Genomic DNA, 25,301 nt, shown 5'->3' on the forward strand with positions numbered 1-25,301 from the left:
AACCTCAAATTTCAAAATTGGTTTCATCAAATTTTATGATCAAACCAAAATTGGTTTCATCAAATTCTTTGGGATTTTTGTGTTACTTTTATTTTTTGGGGATTTTTACGTTATTTTTATTTTTTTGAGTTTTTGTGTTACTTTTATTTTGATGAATTTGTTGTGAACCGATAGTGACATCTTTAGGATTATAACTCGCGTAGCGTAAATATAAAATAGATAATCACAAAATTTACCAAGCAAAGCCTAATTGCCACAAACAAACCTAGTGAAGAGTAGTAATCCCAAATTAAAAACTGGCTTTATCGTTACCATACTAGCGTGTCGGGAACTAGAAACAAAACAAAGAAGGGTGGAATAGAGAATAACGATAAATTATGTGATCATTTATTTCACCACGTCTTCGGATAACAACCACGTCACTACTTGTTCTTCTCTTACCCATACCTATAACACTAATAATTATTAAGATCCCGCCTAAAAATTCCCCAACATTTTCTTTTCCGTCCCAGAAACTTTCTCAACAACTTCTTATGGACATTAAATTACAGCAGAATCATAGTTTCATCGCTTCCAGGTAATCTTAATTTCATCAATTCGTTTATCTTTTTGGATTTTGTTTTTTGAATTTTGCTTGAATTTTACTTTCTGAATTTTGTTATCTAATTTTACTGTGATTCAGTCTATAGTGTCAATTTAGTGAAGTATTGTTGTTGATTAGATTTTAGCATAGATCTCCTCGCACTAGGTCCAGTTTTACAGTTGATTGTAGGCATCAGAATGAGTAGTTTTATTCACATATCAATCTGAGGTGTTGAACCGCTTTAGGGGAATCATCAAGTCCTCTAGGTTAGTTATTTTTCTTTTATCCAAATATTTTTGGGACAAGAGATGAGAGCTGTGAGGGTTTAGATTTTGTTGGGGCATTTTTACTTTTAGCAAGGATCAGTGTGGAGACTTGGACTGCTGGGCTAGAGTATGAGAGTCAGCCCCTGGCCAATAGGGCAATTCCCACCTGGTAGGGGAAGTTACGATTGCCTTTTGGATGATGACAAACTCAATTTGTTCATTCTCAAGTGTGAATCACCCATTCACTGTAAAAAAGCTAACATTGAAAAGCCATAACGGCTTAGTCCATTTGAGATTTTCTTGCTTTACAATTTTTCAGAAGTGTGATTTGTGGATGTTATGTCTGTGCAGCACTTCAAATCCATGTTTTTCAAGAAAGCCAATCAGAATCCATTTTTTCTGCAGGAAAGTGGTTGATATTAACCAGCTACTATGCAGCTGGGGATCACCGAGGAAGAGAGTTCGTATGAGGCATGGGTTGTTGGAGTATGATAAGAATACTCACTGTGGTAGGTGGGTTGAATTTAGAAAGTATCGTCCCACGTTTTGTAAACCGAAAAGACAAGGAGATTTCTCTCTGTTGGCTTCTTCTGATGATGGTGTAACAGTTAATGGGACTTCTCAATCAAGCCCAGGCGGTGATGTAGAGGAAATGAGGATCAAATTGGATCAATCCTTGCAAGGTGAAGACTATAGTGATGGATTGATCCAGTCATTACATGATGCAGCAAGGGTCTTTGAGTTGGGACTTATAAAGCAGATTTCCTTGTTGAAAAGCTCTTGGTTCTCTGCCGCATGGCTTGGTGTTGACAAAAATGCATGGGTCAAATCACTATCTTACCAGGTCAGACTATCAGCTAGATTATGCTGGAATTTTCATTTTGCTAGCATGCCACAGTTACTACTACTGATCACCAATACTTGCATTTCCAGAATATATCTTGCACATGCATCTTGTAGCATCACAAAGCTGGCTGTTATGTTTGATTTGAACTTTATTGAACCCAGTTTCCAAATCACCTTCAATGGTTTTTTAGTCATAAAATTAAAGAACTCAAGTTGCTACCTCTCTTATCATGGCAAATGAATAGACATTAGTTGCCTCCTCTCAGAATAAATGTTTTTTCTGATTCTGATTATATAGATGACTGAGATTCTTCTGATGAATTTAGCATGTTCTGATTGATAATAAAAATAGAATAATCCTGTTATCTCTAATGCATTACCCTGAGGAGAAGCTAAAGTGTGCAATTTTGTTCCTGCACTCAAATTTTCTCTTGTTAAAGCTTGCGTAGCGAGCTCATCATGTAGATATACTTTGTGGCATGTGACGTGGTAGAGTCACATTTTGATAGCTTTTATGTTGTAGGTAGCTTGTCTGACAATTTTTTCTGTCAGGCTGCCCTTTATTCTTTCCTGCAAGCAGCTAGCGAGATTTCATCTCGTGGGGACCAAAGAGACAGGGATATTAATGTTTTTGTTCAGCGGAGGTGAGTAAAACCCCTAACTTAATCTTTGATGATCCTTCCTGTAACTCTTATCTGCTGCAACAGATGTGGTTCTCCTTTAAATTGGAACTGGTAAATGATGACATAATAGGATAGGCAAATTTCCTTTGTACAGCTTGATAAACTTCAATTTACTGACCTTTTGAGTTACCTGTTTTGTTGATCATATTCGTTATTTTAATTCGATGAATGCCCAGACTGGTTAAGTATGTTTTATGACAATGGATGTAGCAGTGGTTTTCAGTTTTTTTATGAACACATGTTACATTGGTGCAGCTTACTTAGGCAATGCGCTCCCTTGGAAAATTTAATAAAAGATGAATTGTCAGCGAAACAACCAGAGGCATATGAATGGTTTTGGTCAGATCAACTACCTATGGTTGTCACAACGTTTGTTAACTATTTCGAAAGGGATCCACGCTTCATTGCAGCTACTTCAATGTATGCGATACTTCATAATTTATTTTTTTACTTTAGAGGGTTTACATTTGCATGGAAGATACTGCTTCGAAAACTAAGAATGCAATTTCTATCCTACTGACAGATATGGAAAAGGATTAAAATTGGCTGCAGGCTGCTCTAGTGACATATCACTTCTCATGCTTGCTCTCACCTGCGTTGCTGCAATTACAAAACTTGGGCCGGCAAAAGTCTCTTGTCCTCAGTTCTTCTCCTTGATTCCCGATGAAACTGGCAGATTGATGGACATGCTGGTTGATTTTGTTCCAATACGACAAGCTTATTATTCCATTAAGGATATCGGTCTACGCAGAGAATTTCTTGTTCACTTTGGCCCACGAGCTGCATCGTCTAGAGTAAACGACAAAGGGGCAGAAGAGCTTGCTTTCTGGGTGGAAATTATCCAGCAACAGCTGCAGCGAGCAATTGATCGGGAGAAAATTTGGTCTAAGCTAACTACAAGCGAAAGTATCGAGGTTAGAAATATCTTGAACTAACTCTACATTTTTCCAAGGGGTTTCTTGCTTCTTAAAAGGTTAATACACGAGGGGAAAAAATTTGGTTTATGCCCATTATGATGTTACAGTGCTTAGTTATTGTTAAAGGTAATTCTGGTGCAGTACCAAAGAAAATAAAAACAATGAACAGTTGCATTTGGTATTACATGTTCTCTGGTACTGTATTGTTTTACTGTATACCAGTGTATAAATAAAAATAGAAAGCATGTTTATGTTAGTAAACATTCATTAGAATCGTGTGAACGGGGTAAATGGATATTGTTTTCTGAAGTATATTTCTTTGATTGACATGAAGAATTTTGTTTGACTACCATGCTCGATCATGTCGACCATTAGTTGTGCTACATTTTGGTGATGTTAATTTCGCGCAGTTCACTTCCCCAACCCTTGCTTTCATCTTTTTTATACACAATGTGTTTTAATTTGATTATGTAGTTCTCATTTTCGTCTTTTTAACTTCGTTTATTAGGTCTTGTTCTGGTATTATAAACTTATAATGTTGTTTGTAGGAACATGCAAAATCACATTGATTAATAAACTAGGACGTGGCCTCCTATTCCTGAAACTTATTTGATTTGAGTACTTCAGTTGTTCATCATGTAGATTCAAGTTCTTAAGTTTTCTGATTGTGTATACAGGTACTTGAGAAGGATTTGGCAATATTTGGATTCTTCATTGCTTTAGGAAGAAGTACACAGTCGTTTTTGTTTGAAAATAACTTTGATGTCCTAGACGATCCGCTTGAGAGTTTCATCAGGTATAGCTCACTCTCCAATTGTACTTTCCTCTTAAAGTATTTTTTTGTTTTTTGTTTGTTTGACGTGTTTCCGTCTCGTCAATAACTTGTTTCAGGTACCTCATAGGGGGTAGTGTGCTTTACTATCCCCAGCTCTCATCAATAAGTTCTTATCAACTGTATGTGGAGGTTAGCGTGATCTTTAATTAATCTCGTTTGAGTTAATAGTTATCATTGTAATAGTACGATCTTAGTTTTAAAACTCACAGGTAGTTTGTGAAGAATTGGAGTGGCTTCCTTTCTATCCAATAGAGGAAGGTGCAGTAAAACGATCTCGATCCCACACCAGTAAAGTTAAAGGACCTCCCAATGCAGCAGCAGTTCCCCAAGTTTTGGATGTGTCCTCTTACTGGATGCAAAGCTTTATCAAGTACAGTAAATGGTTGGAGAACCCTACCAATATCAAATCAGCAGCATTTCTTTCCAGAGGGTAATAAAACTAAGTATAGGTTTAACCGTTCTGTATTTCTTAGTCTTCTAACCCATTATTGAATAGGTGAACTTTTCTAAATTTTTTATATTCTGTTTATAGGCACAACAAGTTAAGAGCGTGCACAGAAGAGCTTGGAGTATTGAAGTAAGCTCATTGATGTAAACTCATCTGCAGATCTATTCCTCTTTAGACAATAATATTTTGGGTTAAATTTAAGAATTTAATGCAGCCCACGCTATCTATCTTTTACTTCATCAAGTGTGTTGGGTTTGGATCAGGTCGGGGTCCTTCAAATAAACTCCAGTGGTTTGTTTTGTTTATTAGTTTCTGTCAAGAGCAGTATGATTGATACTACGTGTAAACTTGATTCATTCGAAGTCCAAACTAATATCTAAGTGGAAAACTGAAGAGTGGACAGCCTTGACCAAACATTGTTTATGATTTTGGCCCTCCGGATTGGTCTAACATTTCCTTTTTGTTTCTACTGATACTGTTGGTTTTATACGACTCATATATGTAATCAACCTCCAAATATGAAAGCTGGTATTTGTTAGCCCAACTCTCATGATTAACTATATGTACAACATTTCTAAATTTTGCTGCAGAAACAGAATGGAGGAGAATGTAGTGGGGAATCAGAGAACTGTCTCCGGAAATTATTCACAGACTAAGAAAGAGCTAGATTCTTTTGACGAGGTAGCCATCACCCTCTTATACTGATATTAATATATGTGAGAAATGTCTGGATTTGTTCATTTTTGATCAAATGATGCTGTGATGGTATATGGTCAATCCGTCTCTGGATGGTGGTAACCTTCTAAAAAAATGTTTTTTTAGTCTTATTTGTGCGCTATCTTCTTGCCTTCCTTACATACCGGCTTTCTGACACCTTTGAATGGTTTATTCAGGCCCTGGAGAATGTTGAAGAAGCTGTAAAAAGGTTAGAGCATTTGCTTCAAGAGTTGCATGTCTCCAGCTCTGATCATGGGAAAGAGCATTTAAAAGCCGCTTGCTCTGATCTTGAGAGGATAAGGAAGCTAAAAAAAGAAGCCGAATTTCTGGAAGCGTCTTTCAGGGCTAAAGCGGCTTCTCTTCAGCAGGTTCTTATTCGTTTCTTGTTTAAGCACATGATCTACGCTATTTGTTGTTTTTTGCTTGTATCTTAATGTTCACTTTAGTTTCTCTCTCGTCATATTTATTGAGGGAAGAAGAAGTTCTCTCTGGCCTTTGCTGTTTTCATTTGACCTTCTATATTTATAATAGCATGTTCTGATGGGCTTTTTTCTGCTAATCAATCAGGAAGAAGTTAAAAATAGTTCACAATATTTCAAGAGGAAAAACGAAATAAGTGATAATGTGGAGGGAAGTGTTAGAGATGGAACCCAAGCAGATAGGTTTGTTGCCCAGTCTTGCTTATTTCATGTGCATGTATTTATCTTCTTAAGGGTGTAGTTTATCTCTTTTGTTCATAAACGATTAATTTACAGAGTTTGTACTGCCATTGCCTATTTCAGGGTTGTTGATAACCCTCGTGGTTTGTGGAGCATGTTGGTGCCGGAAAGGAAGACAGAATCTGGATCATTGGTATGCGCAGAGGGTCCTTTCTATGCAGCAAAATAGCAAATAATCACTTATCAGCAAAATCGCTGATAAATTGAAACGTTCATCATTGTGCAGGAAGGTGAAAGTTTAGGACGAGCTGCGGTTTCTAGTACGGGTGATATAGACTCTGATTCGAATGAAATTCGACGTTTTGAACTTCTAAGGAATGAGCTAATCGAACTTGAAAATCGAGTGCAGAGAAGTAGCCAGCAATCTGAGAATGAGGAGGTAAATTTGGGCATCTTGATTTGACATGTTCTGCTGACATTAAAGATAATAAAAGAGATTTTCTTTTCTCGTTCATTGGTGGTTGTGTGATAAGCTTAGTGTACGATTCATTTAGTTGAGAGACTAGTTAGAAGCCACATGAAATCTGTTATCTTGTTTGCAAATAGATCTCGTTAGCATACAGTGGCAGCTTAGCGTATAAATTCCATTGTTTCTCTATTTTTATTGAAATGTCCTCCCACTTATAAACCGTTTCCTCCCTCCTAATTCTCTTTTTTTTTTTATTGTTTTTATTGAATTTTTTTTAACGCATTTAAATCTTTAAGCTTTTACCTTTGATATTTTTGGTGATTTCTTCTACACTGTTACTTTTCTAGTAACCTATTTAATATGCATCATGCATGAGCAACTATAATATTGAGATTTGTGTCCATTCTATCAGGACGTTGCTGGCCCAGGAAGCATGGTTACTTATGTGAAAGCTGCAGATGGTGGATTAGTTCAGGTTCAGAAGAAAGAAAGTTTTATTGGAAAATCAATAGACAAGATGAAAGAAGCTGGCACGGTACACATATATTTCACTATCGAGTCTGCCAGTCTGGTATCTTTAGTTCAGCTGGTGTAGATGGGTAAATGATAAACAGATGACAAATGGTTTGGTTGTAGAGTCATTGAAAATGTCAAAAACTTTAGGAAAAGTCAGTTTTTCCATGCATTAAGTCTTTAAGTAAACTTACATGGACAGATACTATTTATATCCCTATACTGACAGAGCTGACATGTTTAGGTTGTTTATTTTGTTTGAGCAGGATGTTTGGCAAGGAACTCAGCTGTTAGCAATTGATACATCCACAGCTATGGGGCTGCTACAGAGAGTTCTTACCGGAGATGAACTGACTGTAAAAGAAAGCAAAGCGCTCCGAAGAACTGTAACAGACTTGGCATCAGTGATACCTATTGGCATTCTTATGCTTCTTCCGGTCTGTGCACACAAATTGTCCCCATTATTTCAATGTTTCCCGTGTATTCACCAGTTCTGCTATTAGCCTCCAACTGAAAACCATATTCTGATTGCAGGTTACTGCAGTCGGACATGCGGCTATGTTAGCTGCTATCAAAAGATATGTTCCATCATTGGTATGTTACATCTGAATGATTTACGCATCTTTCCTCAAGATGTTGCATATCCTTGAGATAAACATTGCCTTGTGTTTGGCAGATCCCTTCGACGTATGGACCAGAAAGGTTAGATCTCTTGAGGAAGCTTGAGAAAGTAAAGGAGATGGAACGCAACGAAGTGAAACCGAATGACAATGTAAAAGTGGACAGCCTCATGAGCTCCGACAACCTATAACTGATTAATTTAGAGATATGATGAATTTTTTTCTCCACATGACAAGCTTTCTATATCAATGGATCAGTTCATTCTTTGGTAAGCTACTACACGTTTTTCTTCTTCTTCCTCAGTTCTGTGATCTTTTGATAGTAGATGGGCATATACACGCTTGTTCCATATATCTGGTACTCCAGGGAGACGCCAATGGCTGCAATGTCCTGGGGAAGGAATTGGTGTGCTGGCTCCCTGTAGACCTAGAGGTCACCATCTTTCCTAAACTCCGCCAGATATGTAATAAACTGTATATTTCTCTTTTACATCTTTCACCACTTCAATTGTTTTATAAATAAACATGCTATTCCATGGTTCTTTTTTCACCCTGGTATAGTTATTTTCTGGTTATGTACTAGAGTCGCAATGAACACCTTCATTCCGTTTCCCTTCTGCATTTTCTGGTAGTTGTTCCCTGGAAAGTTTTCTACATTTTCATGAGTGTTTCCTTCTCTACCTCTCTGTCTGCCAATGGAGCAGAGATGAGAGCTGACGAGTTTGCTCATAATCTCCTTCAATCACTCTCTAAGTAGAACAACTGACCTTGTTCTTAATCTTAGTCATAATCATACAATGTGGAGTATATGATTACGACTAAGATTAGAATGCTTAGTCTTGTTACCTTCACATGATCCATTCAACGGTAAATGTTTTTGTTGGTAAAGTTGGAATGCATATAAATTTGACTCCTATGTTTTCTAGTTCTTATTAACTTTTCCATTCAGAATAATGTAGTACTGAAAGAGAGAAACCAAACATGTGCTCTGCTATTTTCAAGTCGACAGTTAGAATTCTTATATACAGTGTTGGAAGTTGAAACATTGAGCTACGGATAACAGATCAGACGTTGTTCTGAACCCGACTCCTATGTGAGATCCAAGGACAATGTTTATTATATTCTGGGTTTACAATCAGACACTGCCACGCATGTGTTTTGGACTAATATCGCAGAAAGAAAATTTAAACATTCAATAAATATTCAGAATCTAAAATTGTGTTGCTGACTTCAATGAGTACGTGTGATTGTGTTTTTATGCATGGATGTAAAACGTATTCGCGTATGTTCCGACACAATCTACCCTGGACTGGAGGAGTCCCAAGTGAGAGGCCTACAGCTATAACTATAAGGATACTTCCGCAGCCTGGAAGGACTGGAGCTTGACCAGTTCGTCCCAATATTGGCCAATGAACGCACTTCTAAACTGGAAGTATAAATCTGCTGAATTCAAATCAGAGCTATATTAAAAAAAAATATGTTCAATTGATTAGGGAACAAATGCTATTAACGCCCCAGGAGAATTTCATGGCGAAATGACAGTATTATGTTTCTTAAAACATTTGATGTTTCAACAGCAGAAGAGGCAGAGCCACGGCTATCCAGAGGGACCGAAAGAAGGCACTTAAGAGAGAAAGAACCTTGCAGCAGAGACCCAAACCAATACAAAATACTCAAAAATGCTTCTTACCTCTTATTTGCCCCCAACATTTTCCTCCAAGATTTGTCTATCAATCACTCATCTGTAAAAAAAGAAAAAACGGCTTTTTTTCACCACTTGATTCAGCATTTTATTTTTAACTAAGGTGTCCTTTATTCTCTAGTTCAATGGTCAAACTAATACCCAACTGTGTTATCGAATCAAGCTCCAGTCTGACTCTTGCTTGTTGTTGCAACTTGTAATTGACATCCAGCTTCTTTTGCAACTCTTTCCTTAAAAAGGAAATGAAGAATTTGACCACTTTAGCCAAGAATCTATCACCCATATAGCTGATTGGAACAATAATATCCAAATGGATATGGGAAGATAAAAATCTTTACTGATCTTGTTTGACTGGCAGAGTAAATCTTTACTGATCTTGTTTTTATATTCTTATCAGAAACCATCTGGGGTTAGTCCAGTTGGCCAGGAGCCTGACTCTCAAGGAGAAGCTCAGGAGTTCGAGTCTCCGCTCAAACATTGGAGTACTCGTGTAGTTTGAGCTGAGGAGTTCGAGTCTCCGCTCAAACGTTGTAAGTTTTAGCCCAATGAAAGTGCTTTTTAGATACCTGAACAAGCATTTAGCTCCAAAAACCTCAATTTAAAATATCAATTCTAAGAAGTTGGGCCATTTTATAAGTACCTCAACTTAGTTTTCAATTGGATAATATAGAATCGAGATCTCTCCATCAAGTGAATTATGTCTTTAAAGCTTTGATTAACGATTTAATAACCTAGTATAGCATATTTTTGGGGAACAGATTTTCGTAGTATCTGATTTGAACTTTCCTGAAGGTTGATACATATGCAACCTTTAACTCACAGTCAAATTTGTGTTAACTTGTGACTTGAACCACTCTCTCAAAATCCAATTTTATTTAACCACTAGGCATTGTTAGCTATACTGAAATCAAGTAGCACTGGGCGATTTCAATATAGGGACCAAGAAAATTGATTTGATATTCAAAAGTAAGATTTAGATTTAGTGAGCCGATCGGCTTTTTTTTTTTTTTTTTTTTTTAAAGAAGAAAACAGGGTATCCCTGAAGTCACATAGAGATCTGATACTGATCTTGCATGCCCTGACGGTGGTTCATAAAGTTCAAAAAAGAAATACCATCCCAGGTACTAGATAAACCTTCCAACAGACTAACAACCGCTAGATTCCTCGCAACATTATTTTCGAAAGTAGGGATCATAGTAAGAGTTTTGTATGAAGCGAAAGTTTGAATTGCATCATTCCTGTAACCTGATTGGAGCTTTTGCAATCTTGTTTACTTCTTTCCGAGTAGCTTCAAGAACTTTCAAGTCGTCACCCTCGATTTGTACTATATGAATGTTCAAATCTCTTGCCCACTTGATCGTCTGTGAAGTCGCCTTGCCCTCTAGCTCCTCTCGGCCAATTCCTGCTGCATGGACACACTTCTCTTCTGAGATAGCCATGTATGATCAGAAGTAGTCAGAGCAATGCCACAATTATTGTTGATCAAATCACAAACTACAACAACATTAATTTTCACTGTTAAAATGGGTGGGTTTATTATGTTGTCTGAGTTGGAGATAGTAATCTCCTTCTCCTTATGTAAATACCTCATGCATCTGTCATTATTTTTAACTAAAGCAGTGATATTATACTTGGTTCTAGCTACATTTGGTTTGTCTTTCCTAAACACTAGATCACATCTAGTTTTCCAAATCCTCCACATTATAGTGGCCATAGTCTCTGGTAGTTAGGGACTCGCCTCTCCCTGATGTCGGTTCTAGTAAACCAATTGTTAAATCATTCCAAGAATTGCACTTGATTGTTGAGAAAAAAATCAGTATTGAAGCCAATGCTATTGAAAATGCTTAAAGTAAATTCACAAAACATAAAGTTATGGTTTAGAGTTTCATCATGTTGTCCACATATTGGACACAACTTGTTTATGGTTGGAATGATTCTTACAATTCTTTCATTGAGCGACAGGATCTCGTGGAGACATTTCCATAGAAACGTTTTTATCCTGCATTGTGTTCAAACTCCAGACCGTTCTCAAGGTTTCTCTTTCATGTTGTTGCACTTGTTGACCTGTTGTAACAATTTGGTTATAAAGGGATTTAGTGGTGAACTTTCCCTTAGTCTCCAACTTCCAAACCAGTTGATCCTCTCTATCCTTACTGATGCTTATTATACTAACCATTTCCGCCATTTCAGTTTGGAAGCAGAATTGCAACTTAGTGATGTTCCTTTTCCCCTCTTCTCCAGCACAATCCAGTAACTCACAATAAATGTGAAACACTTACTTTGTTGGTTAATAGGTCATAAAGTACCTTCCACTTCAGCACACCATAAGTCCTCCCAAATTCTGATCATTTTACCATTTCCCACCACCCAAACTGAGTTGTTTCGAACTTTCGGCATTTGTTTGTTTATATTCTTCCACCCCCATGATGCTGTCGCAGGACACTGTATCTCACTGTTGAGCAAGCTATGATAGGAATAGTACTTGTGCTTCATTACTTGCGCCAACAAAGTATTAGAGAATTTTACTAGTCTCCAAGTAACCTTAGCCAACATCGCATCTTTGAAAATCTGCAGATTAAGAAAACCGATCAACCCCCCATGTCCTACACTCCTCTAGAAATGGAAACATCTTTCCCCAAATAAAAATCTCTTTGGATCTTGTTGATCTTGTCCTTCACCGCAACCGGAACCCTAAAAAAATTCATTTGGTACATAGGAATAATAGTTGTTGAGGTATGTATCAAGGTGGCCTTAGCATCACAAGATTTTTTTTTGGATTCCAGATTTGAAGCTTATTTTCTACTCTAACTACCACATTTTGAAAAGAATTCACTTTAGAAGTGTGAGTGAACAAGGGTGAACCTAAGTATTTATCATTCAGGGCTATTGTACGAACTCCCAAAGTATTGCTGACTCTATCAATAGTGACTTGGTGAGAGTTGGTACTAAAAAATATCCCCGACTTTTCAAAAGTTATTAACTGCCCGGATGCATTACTAAAATTAGTAAAGAGTTTCAAAATGTTCTCGCCTTCTAGAAAGTTGGTAGAAGAAAAGACTAGAAGGTCATCCGCAAAAAGAAGATGGGATATTGATAGAGCATTAAACCCCATCTTTATCCCATGAATAACATTAGAATCCTCAACATTGGATATAACTCTAGAAAACACTTCCAAACACAATATAAAGAGGTAAGGCGATAGAGGATCGCTTTGCCGAAGGCCTCTAAAAGGGACAAATTGGTACCCCGTTACACCATTAACCAACACTGAAGAAGAGACAGTGCTTAAGCACTGGTTTACCAGGTTGCACCACTCCTCACAAAAATTAAATTTTCTCATGACATCTAACATAAAATTCCACTCGACCCTGTCAAACGCATTTGACATGTCAACCTTAATGCCCATTAGGAATTCATTAACCCTTTTAGCCCTCATAGTGTGTATTATTTCATGCACAATGAGCACATTGTCTGAAATCTGCCTACCCGGCACAAAAGCGGACAGAAAGGGAGAAATAATCTTAGGCAGCAGAACTTTTAACCTATTTGCTAGAGTTTTGGAAATCATTTTGTAAACAATGTTACTCAAACGAATGGGTTTATAGTCACTAGCCTACTGCGGGAATTCTATCTTAGGAATTAGGGATATACAAGTAGCATTTATTTCCCTCAAAATGAACCCAGTAGTAAAGAAACTAGTGACCATATTGAAAACATCCTCCTTTACCACTTCCCAATTTTCTGAAAGAACCTTGGAGTAAAACCGTCTGGGCCCGGAGATGTGTCGGGCTCCATGAAAAAAACAACCTGTTTCAGCTCCTCTAAAGTAGGACTATGAGTAAGCACAATGTTGTCTTTAGAACTAACTACTCAGGGCATCATGTTTAGATAGTCAGTGCTCGGTCTCAGATTAGAGGTAGTAACAACCTTTCTAAAGTGCTCTGTAATTGTTGCTGTTACGCAAGCTTTTCCTTCCACCCAATTTCCATTCTGGTCTTTGATTGCTTCACTCCTATTTCCCCTTCATTTATTCGGATTTAGTGTGAAAGTAACCGGTATTTCTATCCCCCAACTGAATATCATGTTCACCGCTCTTATCCTTCCTGAAGATCTCCTCCAACTTGTACCAATGAGATAATGTTTCCTCTCTCTGTCTTATTTCTTGGGACCTGTTTAAAAGATTCTGTTTAGAAATGGCTTTTCCTAGATTGTTTTTGGCTCTAATGATGTTGGTTCTGATGTCTCCAAAATGAATATTTTTTTCAAAGCCTGATATTATTTTTGGTTGTGCTGAGTTTTCTGACTATTCTGTGAGCATTGCTACATGTAACATGAATGTTCCAGGTAGTATAAATGATTTCTAAGCATTCTTTCTCATTGAGCCAAATTCCAAAAACTTTGAAAGGTTTGTGGCCAGAGTTTGCTTGATAGTTGGTATTGAGCATGATTGGCGAATGATCAGAACCTACAACAACCAAGTGCTTGACAATAGATTTCTTGTTGCAGTCGCAAAATTCGTAGCCAGCCAACCCTCTATCATTTCTTGCTTCAGTCAGCTTATTTCCAGTCTTTCTATTAGTCCATGTAAACTTGTATCCCATGAACCCCAAGTCTTCTAAACCTGCCAATCCTAAGAGATGAATTATCTTTTTCTTCAGATTTGTTGAAGTAACCAATCCCCTTTTTCTCATGCACATACAAAGTGAGGTTCAAATCCCTCATCACAACCCATTCACCTCTAAAAGTACTGGCGAAAGAAGTTATATACCGCCAGAAACAGTATTTTTGTGGCCAATTAGAAGGAGCATACACACAAGAGATAACACATTCCCTATTAGTAGCATTGTCAAGAACATGACAGTTGATCAGATTATTACAATATATACCAACATTTAAGTTAATTCCTATTTTTCAACAACAAAAAGACCATCAGAAAGACCCACCGGGTCCACAATGAAATAAGATTTGTAGTTTAGCCCCAATATAACTTTGTTCATAAAAGTTCTTTTATTATTAGTTTCACATAAAAAAAGGATGTCGGGATCATGAGAATTCACCAGGTCTTTTAAGTGTGACTGAGTAATCTCGTTACCCAAGCCTTGAAAATTCCAACTAATTATTTTTAGGTTCCCAATGTGGTGCATGTGATGATTATTGAACTAATGATATTTGAAACCGTTTATAAGGACATTATTGAATTTGCATCAAGAAATGAATTGCAACATGTAGTGCATATATGTAGAACCAAAAAATTGCATGCTAGAGTATTTGTGGTGGAAGAAATTAGGTACCCGAATTCCCTGGCTAGTGGGAATATTCTGGTGTGTCTGTTTTGGACCTTTCATCCCATCATTTGTTTTATCCACCATAGTACTCTGAGACTGGATAATGGTTCCACCCATCGGATAAATTGCAGCGCCCTCAGAGGCATATAATTCTAATTCTTGATTGGATTTTTAGATATATGTCCTTATTTATGATATACTATTATTATACTAAAACTAATTTTGATATTTTTGGTTTTCCTCAAAAAGTAAAGAATGATATAGGGAAAAGGTAAAATTTGTTTTATTTTTGTTTTTAATAAGAAAATGAGCATTCTACTAGAAAGGTAGAACCTCAGATGTTACATAATAGACTTGTAGAGCTGTCTCCAACATCATGCATCAACCTTGGGTTAAAACCATGTTCAATCCCATTTCCAGACCTTAGATAATGTAATAGTTTTGTTAAGTTCGAACCTTTCCAATTAAAATTGTCTAAATGACTAGTGCAGGAATGAAAACTAACTAAGTTTCCCGTCGTAGTGTTCTGATCTTTAGTGATTTTGATCAGCTTTCCTAGGACAAAACACACTGCTTTAAAATTTCCATCTTTCAGTTGATGGTAAAACATGTTGAATCTTCCTTGGACCTTAGATTTGTATTCCTCTTCCATCTCCTTCAGAGTTTCCTCATCTTCATCTTGGAAGTCTATATTAGCTCTCTGCAACCCTTTGTCTCAGCTCACAGCTAATTCAGCTCCTCTTCTAGCTCTGTTGTCTCCTGAGATACAATCTTTGATTCTTCTTGCTCCCACACAGAGTTTTATATGACACATGGTAATTAAAGCATAGTTAGTATAAGAGTTAAGATCAGCTTGTCCTTCCATGATGGTGTAGCTCATGGAACTCAAGATGATGGTAATACCAAATTTCACCAAATGGTCATTTGTGATTCTGTCCATGATTTCCTGGTCACAACTCTTGTAAAATAAGTTGTTCAGATTGGTTATGCATTACTCAAATATAGGAACATTGGTGCTGCTTTATTTTAGTAATAATAACTTTAGCCAGAGGTATAATTTTCTGGAAGACTAGATCACATCTAGCCTTCTAGATAAACCAGCAAATGGTAACAAAGATAGGTATCTAGTTCTCAAACTGGTAGTTCTACATAAACCAGTAATTTAGCCGATCATTAAAATTGGCAGCATCACCAAAGCATTGGTGGTGAGAACCAAATATATTTATCCAAACTTCATAAGTAAAAGGAAAAGACATTAAATAGCGGGTTATGTCTTCTTTAGCACTCTTGCACAGATTGCAGATTGGATCGATGTAACTGAGAATGCCAGCAGTCCTAGCATTAGTTGGGAGGATTCCATGAGCACATTTCCATATAAACATTTGAATTGGGGGGAGGTGTCAAACTTACAAATCTTTTTCCAGGAAGGATTCAGAGTATCTATATATCCTTTATCTTTATGTTATATAGAGACTTGACAATGAATGAGGCATTTTCTGTTAAACCCCATATGATTTTATCTTCTTCTTGATAATTGATGATGATGTTCTGGATGCTGAGCTGTCTTCTTCATTAAACCATTGTGTAATTTGAACCATATCCCATTATCCATAGGTATTGATAAACTTGCTGACATAGTTCAGATCATTATAGGACAGTGTTTAGGTTTAGCAATGATATCTTCCTTATCTTGAATTCATCTGTCCTACCAAATCTTGGTGAGTTGACCATTTTATATTACCCATCTGTAATATTTCTGAATGTTTTCCACCCCTTCAAGAATGCTTTTTCATAACCAAGAGTCATTTCTTTTTGGTTGAGTGTTCATTCTGATCACCTCATAGTCACTAAAGTGATTAACTTTCTTAGTAGAAGTCCATAGAGAATCTGGTTTAGTGATAAGTCTCCAAGATATTTTGGTGATCATAACACTGTTGAATAAATCCATGTTTCTGAAGCCAAGCCCTCCTAGCTCTTTAGGTTTGCAAATAAAACTCCAAGCAATGAAGTATATGCCTTTAGGATTCTCAGGTGCTTTTTTCCAATAAAAACCACTCTGAACTTATTAATATCTAAGAAAATATTTTTTGATGATTTGAAGTAATTCATCTGATAAATGCTAGATGTTGAAGTGACACTAGATATCATAATTTCTCTACCATATGGAGATATGTTTTCACCTTTCCATCCAGCCATCCTGAATTTCATCTTCTCTATGCAGGGTTTGGAAGCCTGTATTTTACTTTTGTTGGTAAACATGGGGGGAACCTAGGTACTTGTATTTGATATCAATTTGTTGAACTTGCATAAAACTGCTGACACGGTTGGCAATGTCAGGGTCAGTGTTTTTGCTGAATAAAATTTGTGAAATCCATATATTTTTCTTAGATATTTAGTTTCTCCGTCTATATAACTTGGATGGAGGGAGTAAGTGAGAACAACATCGTGATCGAGTGTGGACCATGGTTTGCCGTATCTGTATCTGGTGAAACTGATCCAAGATCCTTAAGATATCTTTCTCTCCAGCTATCCGATACGTGTCTACCGATATATACGACATCGATCCGTATCTTCCGATACGTACGAGTATTAGTGGATATAGAATACAAATGACATATAAGCGTAAGGGGTGCTCAAAATTTTATACCAATTTGAAAAAAATAAATAAATTATTTTTATTGTTGGAAACACGAGTGCTGGACCTCTGTTAATATACTTGGCACTTGCATCTTTCCAGTATACACCGTAAATTTTGTGATTTTTTAAAATAAATTATATTGATTTGTGAACATTGGGAATGTGGGATAACTTTTGTTGTGTAATTGAACAAAAAACAATGTTATATAGAACGATGGATTTCCATTTAATTTGAGATAACAACATCGAGAAGGTGAAAGTGGAACTAAAGAAGGTCATTTTAGTGATAACATCCCTGATAATTAAGCTTATTGCCTCCGTTTAAGATATGGTCGGGTCACATACATTGAGTATGTGTCCCATCTTTATTTCTTGACATGTATATAACTTAAAAACCTTCCCCCTCTAAATCCTCGTAAAGGATTAACTTTTTGAGAAAAAATATGAAGTTAACAAAAAAATTAGTTAAACAGTTGTCTAATAAAACGATTTTGGGACTTTATTTCTACTTTTATAATATGTTTCAACATATAAAAATAGTCCACATACTTGAAGTATGTAATCTGACCACATCGTAGGCGCACCGATCTTATTGGTACCCAAGATCAAGATCATGGTGCTAGACAACAAGATCCATGTCTTTTACAGCTCCACTTATTAGCTTACCTTGATAATCACGATGATATACAGTCTCAGGATCAGCTACAAATCAAGATTTGATAGTTTAAGTCAACAAATATAGTAAATGTCACTCAATGATCATTTTTTTTTCAGATTGAAGAACCAATAAAATTTCAGTCAACAATCTCAATACCCAATGCATGAGCATCGTGATAGACGAGAAAGATCCTTTGAAGATTCATCTAACCCTTACACATATCCTCTACAAATGGGATATCGGCTATAAGAGCGAATTCAACCATTTATAGTTCTTCAAATTATGAAAATGTTAACTCGAAATATGCGCAGTCAATGAATTTTCACAAAAATTTTATTTTCATGACCAATGGAGTCAATGAAATATGCGCAGTCATATCTAATGTAATAATTTAGTTTAATTACAATACTTTTGGAATGGGTACATCTTTACGGTACACCTCCATTGTGGTTGCGTACACCTTAACGGTAAATGTTGACTTGTAGAATCACATATAATTAGTCCATACCCACCAGTTTTCGTTCTACAACAAAATGAATCATCATAATTTATCTTAACATAGTCTCTGTTAGGTGCACCCACTTGGGAGTTGCACTAATGGGATTTGTATTAACAATCTCATGTCAGACATTGACTGAGTTAGTAAAACTTTTATATTTTGACAGTTATATAAAGGGGTAGGCCACATATTACTAAAGACTAATGAACATTTATCCTACCAAAGAAACTCGGCTATACAAGGCATCTTAACAATGGTGTTATCTTCATATATGTCAAATCGACATGTTACTCATTCTTGAATACAAGATCAGTTGTTTGGATCAAACCTGTAGCCGACACACTAAACCAGATAACCTTAGCAAAAAGGAAATCCAGTAGAATATGTTTAGTAGTCTCAATATCATGTTTTCATATATCCTAGTATAAACTCTATTGACTAAAAATGATTCAAGCCACCTTTTTTAAAGGGATAATGTCCCTGTATTTAACACACTTCCAAAGAAAGAGTATTATTTCGGATATAATATCCAAATACCAAATTTTTCCGTAGATATATATACACAATCACTTGCACATCCTTACCACCATGATGTTTCAGATTGTATATGTTAGAGCACTACTCGGTCGAACTCGCAAGCGTTGCTATCTCAAACTTGTTTTTCAAGTTTAGGTGATCAAAACTATAAGTCTTGATTTCTAGTCTACTTATGGAAATGTCTCAGATTAGGATAGAATGTGTGGTTGAACTTTAGACTTCACGGCGTTCATCGATTGAAGATGAAGATCTACTGAGGAGAGCTTGGAGGAACTTCATCAACAAAAGGTATGTGGAGACTAAAACTTATCTATCACTCAGAAGTCTATTCTATTTTATCTCCTATTGAGACTAAGTCATATAGATATATAGACTTTTACATTGTACACATTTGATATTTCGAGCTGAGTTTAACTCGCTTATATCCTTCTCGAAATATGTGTTGGAAGATTTTTGCTTTAGCTAAGTTCATCATTATTCTTGACAAGTTTAGTTGGAAACTATTGATCCGAGGACATATAAATGTAGTTTAACAACTGATATGTGGACTTTTGGACATATAAAAGATGATTGTTATTGTGTAACATGTCATTACTTAATGATGAATGAACGTTGATTAAGAAAAACTAGCATACATTTTAGTGCCATCACCACATACTGGAGAAGTTCTTGAGAATTTTATAAAAGTAGCAACTTTAGATTGGAACATAGATAGTAAGCTTTTTACTTTGGATGCTGACAATGCTAGAGCCAACAATGTTATGATGGAAAATATGAAGACTTTCCTTGGTACGTAGAAAGGATTGTCTAGTTCTTGAGGGGGATTTGATTCAAATTAGGTGTCGCAATTATATATTGCACTTACTTGTATTATGTGTGATGAAAGTAGTTGCTGGATTTATAAAAAGTATTTGAGAATGTGTGAAATATGTCAAGTCTTCGCAGGCTAGAAACGAGAGGTTTGCAAATATTTTAGCACAAGTTAAGCTTCCTGCAAAGTCTGTCAGTTTATATGTGGACACCAGATGGAAATCCTCCTTTAAGATACTTAAGGATACAATTGATTTGCGACAAGGATTTTCGAGTTTAACTAATTTGGATTCTAATTTCACTACACTACCAAGTTCAGAGGAGCGACAACAACGAATACATATTTGTGAGTGTTTGGAAGTGTTTGATGTTATTTCAACTAAATTTGTAGGGATTAAGTATCATATATCAAATATGTATTATAATAGGGTATATGATATTAATAAGAGTATTCAACACTGGTCCTCATATGTATATCAGAGAAATAAGATTGAAGATGAGGTCAAAGTTTGATAGTTATTGGACAGAATCCAACTTGTTGATGAGCATTTGAGTGGTTTTAGATTTTAGGTATAAGGCTAGATGGATAAAGTTTATGTATGAGATATTATATGGTGCACATAACTATTTAAATCATTATAACAAATTTTAAACAACTATTTAATTTTAGGTATAATACTTAGAAGAACCACTGCTTACTAAAGATACACCAAAAGAGAAATTTATGTTTGGCATATTGAATTGGTGGAAGAATCATGCTCCTAAGTACCCAACGCTTGCTAATATTGCAAGAGCTGTGTTGGTTGTTCCAGTGGCAAGTGTAGCATTAGAATCCATGTTCAGTGGTGGTGGTGGTGAGGTTATTACAACATACATAAGTTCATTAGCTCTAGAAGTTGTTCAAGCATTGCTTTGCTTAAGTGATTGGTTTCATGATCTTAATGACAATGCTAATACTGGATAGTTATTTCTCTTGTAACTTTCATTTCCTTTCTTTTCATAGTTTCTTGCACTGCCAACTAACAAATTTCAGTCTCTTTGTAATACAGATACACTTTGAAGTTTGGATGTATAAAGAGCAAGGAGAAATGAAGGCTATGCATGCTACATCCAGTGCATATTTCAATCCAAGGATCTTACTTTATTGCATTTCTTTGCGTTTTCTTTTATAAGAACATGTAATCTGCAAAATTTGGAACATTTGCATATGTTTTGTTTGTGTTTGAACTGAAATTTAAACTGAAACCTTGTTACATATGAAATGAAAACAGGTTAGAAAGTCTCTGTCAAATAACAAAATTTATCGAAAAAATATATGATATCAAATAACCTTAACGAAACGGAATCGGCTAAAATCGGCTAAAATTTTTAGGATCTCGTCGGAAGTTATCAGATATCCGATTAAAGTTATCATAACGGGACCGGCTTAACCAGTTTTCGTTTTGATAAGTTCCATTGACAACCCTATACAATATATTCAAATTCATAGTCTATTTATTTAAAACCCGAAAGTTAGAAAAAAAAGTTTAGGGAGAAGTGGGTATCATACGAAAACGATGTCGATGAATCATTAAGTGCCACATGTTAGACTGGAATATTTATAAATTTTGACCGCAGATAATGCTTTTGGCTTTACAAACCCAAGATTACTTGGGTTGCAATTAACAACAAGTTGTGTCGTGAAATTCATTATTAGGGACTAATTTTAGTTCCCAAAATAAGAAAATAAAAATCAGTTGCATGAAAAAAATACATGAGCACTAGATGGGATTACTAATTCTCAAACGAAATTTCCAACCCTAAATAAAAATCCTTGTTCAATCATGTATGAAAGTTACGTGAAATTTGATAACCCTGTTACAACTATCTTGATAGAATCATATAAATGTAATAGTTCCGTGGAATTTGGTAACTCAAATGCTATAGCCTTAGAGCATGTGCAGTCATGAAAGATAAAATAGAAAATTAGATAAACTAAATTTAGCTTTTAGCTTTTACTTTTAAGGATTTTCCACACTAGGAGAGGAAGTAAATTAGCTTGTTGAAGATAAAATTCACATCTCAATTTAGACGCAATATATAACTTCGTCCACTTTGTAAATGCTATTTTACCTGGCTAAATTGGGGCATAGTCCACTTATTTGGGGCCTGTTACTAGACGACAAAAAAGGTCATTAGAAATAAATTTTACACAACCCCTTATCCAACTATTATCTAACTACCTATTTTACCCTGATTAATTAGCGTTAATTAATCGTATTAGGTGTTAATTATGTTTTAGATATGAGATCAACTAATGTTAAATCAATCTTCAAAACATCAAACAACTTAATCTATTTTTTTTGTCGTAAACAACACCCAGAATTGGTTTACATTCACTCACTCTTAATGGGTTGGTGTTTTCGAAATTAACAGAGGACTTCCAGAATTGGTTGACGTATGCATATATACAATCCGATTCCCATAATCGGGGGGCTTTATGGGACATATATAAACCGATTCTTATCTTTCATAACAATTTTTTTTCATTCATTTCATTATCGTAGGAATCACGGATGCATATAGCACATGCATCAAGCCTTTAAACCCTTAAGTGACCCTAGTGGACGAGTTACAGTCTCGTGACGGTTTACATAAAGATCTACCCACAAAACTTACACAAAAACTTCTAAAACTATTAATCTTCGTCGGAGGAATCCGAGTCTGATTCACCCACCATGAAGTCCGGGGCATACTCCGGAACTTTGGATACCATGAAGTGATAGCTTGCATCGAATGCGACTGCTTCCCCCTTTACCTCCAAGTGGCGCGCTTTCACGATTTCATGCTAAAAAAGAACAACACAAACTTACTTAGTTAGTGGTGTTTCACTGGGAGATAAAACAACATGGATCAAGTAAAATAAACCACAAAATACTCACAAATTGTTCAATGGACAATCTAAAGTGGCTAGCGTTCAAAATCCTATGATGGTGTTGATGGTGGTTTTTAGAATCAGGGTTAAAATTGTAAAATCTTGTATTTAATGCGTTGTCATCCTGCAAAGGAATAAAAGTTATTTAAAAGTAATCAGTATTGAAATCTGCACGAAAACACTCACGTAGGCTGCACCACCCTCCGACAAAAATATTAGCGTGTTTACACACCTTTTAATTAAAGGTTAGCGCGATCGAACGCGTTTAAATTCCTTAAGGGAAATCTAGATTGTCCATATCAGTCTTAAGAAATGTTAGAGCATTGTTCGTCGAACTCGCATGCGTTGTTATCTCAAGCATGTTTGTCAATGTTAGTGATCAAAACTATAAGTCTTGATTTCTAGTCTACTATAGCTAAGGTCTCGGACTAGGATAGAAAGTGTAGTTGAGCTCAAGAACTCCATGGAAATCATCATACAAGACGAAGGACTACTCAAGGAACCGGTGGATCTTCATCGACTAAAAGGTATGTGGAGACTTGAACTTATATATCACTCAAAAGTCTATTTATCTCCTATCTTGAGACAAAAGTCGTTTTGCTATATAGACTTAGATTATACACATTTGCAATTTCGAGCCGAGTTTAACTCGCCTATCTATTTCTCGAAATATGTGTTCGTAAGCTTTCGCTTTAGCCAATTTCATCTTTACCTAGTGACGAATGTCATGTTATGTTTTGATCACTTTGAAAATTGCTCTGACGAAAAATGGTCTGTGAATAACGACTATATAACGTTCTCTGAGAATGTTTCAATGATTGAAATGAGAGTTTAGATTACATAACCATTGGTAGGATATAAGCATTGTTGTGGAAACACATATATGTGTAAGTCCTTATTCCTTGAACCAAAGTTTGCGAACTTTGTTGATCAAGAAAAACGGAATGTGGCGTGAGCCAAATCTGTGAACTCAGTCCGCGAACTGGCGGAAGTTCTCGACCCAAGAATTTATGCTGGAGTTTGTGAACTCCTTCCGTGAGCTTAAGTCCGCGAACCCAGTCCGCGAACTTGAGTAGGTTGTATCTAAAATCAGTTGTTCTTGAACTCATGTTTATATAAACTAAGGAATGCTTTTGCAAACCGTGGCTATAAAGTTCATGAACCGATTCGAGTGAATCAAACCGTTTTTGCTTCGATTGTGTCTTGTGTAGTTACATAAGATCTAAGCAATAGAACAACTCTCTAACTAGTTCATTTGAGTCATTTGAACTAGTTATGGTGAAGAAGAATATGGTTGATATGAAAGTGATCATATGGCTAACCATTTGGTTAACTATTGTTGAACCAACAAATGTACAAGTTTGGGTACGGTTAGACAAGCCTAGAAACGTGCATTTCAATTGTGTGTAACAATCTATCTTTCGATCTAACGGTTGAAAGATATTAGATTGAATCTAAATCAGGTTTTCATCTAACGGTGAATATTGAATGCTTTGTTACCAAGCTAACATTGATTGCAAACCCCGATTTGAAAGACTATATAAGGAAGAACTTTAGCAACTGGGAAATCTAATCCCCACACCTTCTGTGTGATACTAGTTGTGCTAAGCTAGAGTCGATTCTCCTTTAACCTTTGGTTTATTCTTCTAAACCAGGTTAACGACTTAAAGACTTCATTGGAATTGTGAAGCCAGACCGATACTACTTTCTCGTATTTGTGTGATATAATCCTGATGTTTCTATCGTACGAGTACAATTGTAATAATTGGCTTGAGATTGATATCTCCGATAGGCAAGATATAAAAGAAATCACAAACACTTCGTCTCGTCGTTTGTGATTCCGCAATATATTTTTTCTCTGCGTCGATTAAGATTATTGTGAGGTGATTGATAATACTAGGCTGTTCTTCGGGAATATAAGTCTGGTTTATCAATTGGTTCCTGTTCACCTTGATATATCAAAAGACGTAACAAAACTCGTAGGTATATTCGTGGGAGACGGATTTATCTATTACCGTAGACTTTTCTGTGTGATACAGATTTGTTTATTAAAGTCTTCGACTTTGGGTCGTAGCAACTCTTAGTTGTGGGTGAGATCAGCTAAGGGAATCAAGTACGTAGTATCCTGCTGGGATCAGAGACGTAGGAGCATAAATGTACCTTGGATCAGTGTGAGATTGATTGGGGTTCAACTACAGTCCATACCTAAGTTAGTTTGGAGTAGGCTAGTGTCTGTAGCGGCTTAATATAGTGTGTGTTCAATCTGGACTAGGTCCCGGGGTTTTTCTGCATTTGCGGTTTCCTCGTTAACAAAATTATGGTGTCTGTGTTATTTCTTTTCCGCATTATATTTTGTTATATAATTGAAATATCACAGGTTATGCGTTGTTCAATCAATTAGAATATCCGACCTTTTGGTTCTTGATTTAAATTGATTGACACTTGGATATTGGTCTTTGGTACCATCCAAGTTATCTCTCTAGTAATTGATAAAGACTCGCAGATTTCTATTTGCTTGAGTATATATCAAATCGAGAGATTGAGATATAAAATCTTTGATATGCTTTTTATCTTGATTGAGTTTGACTGTCTAGTTTATTCTCTAGAAAGTATATTGGAGTTTGTCCATACATATTGCTAAGCGAAATATTGGGTGTGGTTGTTGTACCCCCGCTTTTTCAATTGGTATCAGAGAAGGAAAAC

At 36.1% G+C, this 25,301-nt stretch overlaps 2 protein-coding genes across 4 annotated transcripts; one reads left to right on the plus strand and one right to left on the minus strand.

Annotated features, from left to right (window-relative positions):
- Positions 1 to 420: 420 nt before the first annotated feature.
- Positions 421 to 8,167, plus strand: LOC113308250. Of its 3 annotated transcripts, none has more exons than XM_026556737.1 (18): positions 421 to 577; positions 1,201 to 1,693; positions 2,248 to 2,339; positions 2,634 to 2,798; positions 2,902 to 3,292; positions 3,973 to 4,091; positions 4,187 to 4,259; positions 4,340 to 4,560; positions 4,663 to 4,707; positions 5,175 to 5,259; positions 5,472 to 5,663; positions 5,863 to 5,957; positions 6,078 to 6,147; positions 6,241 to 6,393; positions 6,836 to 6,958; positions 7,203 to 7,373; positions 7,471 to 7,530; positions 7,613 to 8,167. In XM_026556737.1, exons 1-18 carry the CDS (start codon positions 534 to 536, stop codon positions 7,745 to 7,747), a joined length of 2,727 nt encoding a protein of 908 aa, XP_026412522.1. In that variant the 5' UTR covers positions 421 to 533; the 3' UTR covers positions 7,748 to 8,167. The 3 variants fall into 3 exon arrangements, with proteins under 3 accessions (XP_026412522.1, XP_026412523.1, XP_026412521.1); XM_026556738.1 differs by having other exon boundaries at positions 1,255 to 1,693; positions 5,169 to 5,259; XM_026556736.1 differs by having other exon boundaries at positions 422 to 577; positions 5,169 to 5,259.
- Positions 8,168 to 11,206: 3,039 nt separating this feature from the next.
- Positions 11,207 to 12,694, minus strand: LOC113312541. The gene is made up of 3 exons (XM_026561289.1): positions 12,071 to 12,694; positions 11,565 to 11,826; positions 11,207 to 11,490 (listed from the first exon to the last, which is right to left on the minus strand). Exons 1-3 carry the CDS (start codon positions 12,692 to 12,694, stop codon positions 11,207 to 11,209), a joined length of 1,170 nt encoding a protein of 389 aa, XP_026417074.1.
- Positions 12,695 to 25,301: the final 12,607 nt, after the last annotated feature.

This window comes from Papaver somniferum, chromosome 9 (genome assembly GCF_003573695.1).
Source record: "Papaver somniferum cultivar HN1 chromosome 9, ASM357369v1, whole genome shotgun sequence".
Classification (NCBI taxonomy): Eukaryota; Viridiplantae; Streptophyta; class Magnoliopsida; order Ranunculales; family Papaveraceae; genus Papaver; species Papaver somniferum.

Bases quoted from the DNA above. Each gene is read 5' to 3' on its own strand.
- LOC113308250 (XM_026556736.1), top strand. From the start codon at position 534: ATGGACATTAAATTACAGCAGAATCATAGTTTCATCGCTTCCAG. The intron at 578-1,200 runs GTAATCTTAATT...ATGTCTGTGCAG, and splicing joins CATAGTTTCATCGCTTCCAG to CACTTCAAATCCATGTTTTT. The intron at 6,394-6,835 runs GTAAATTTGGGC...CCATTCTATCAG, and splicing joins AGCAATCTGAGAATGAGGAG to GACGTTGCTGGCCCAGGAAG.
- LOC113312541 (XM_026561289.1), bottom strand. From the start codon at position 12,694: ATGAGGGCTAAAAGGGTTAATGAATTCCTAATGGGCATTAAGGTTGAC. The intron at 11,827-12,070 runs GTAGTTAGAGTA...CTTAATCTGCAG, and splicing joins TGAATTCTTTTCAAAATGTG to ATTTTCAAAGATGCGATGTT. The intron at 11,491-11,564 runs GTACTTTATGAC...GTGCTGGAGAAG, and splicing joins ATGGTGTGCTGAAGTGGAAG to AGGGGAAAAGGAACATCACT.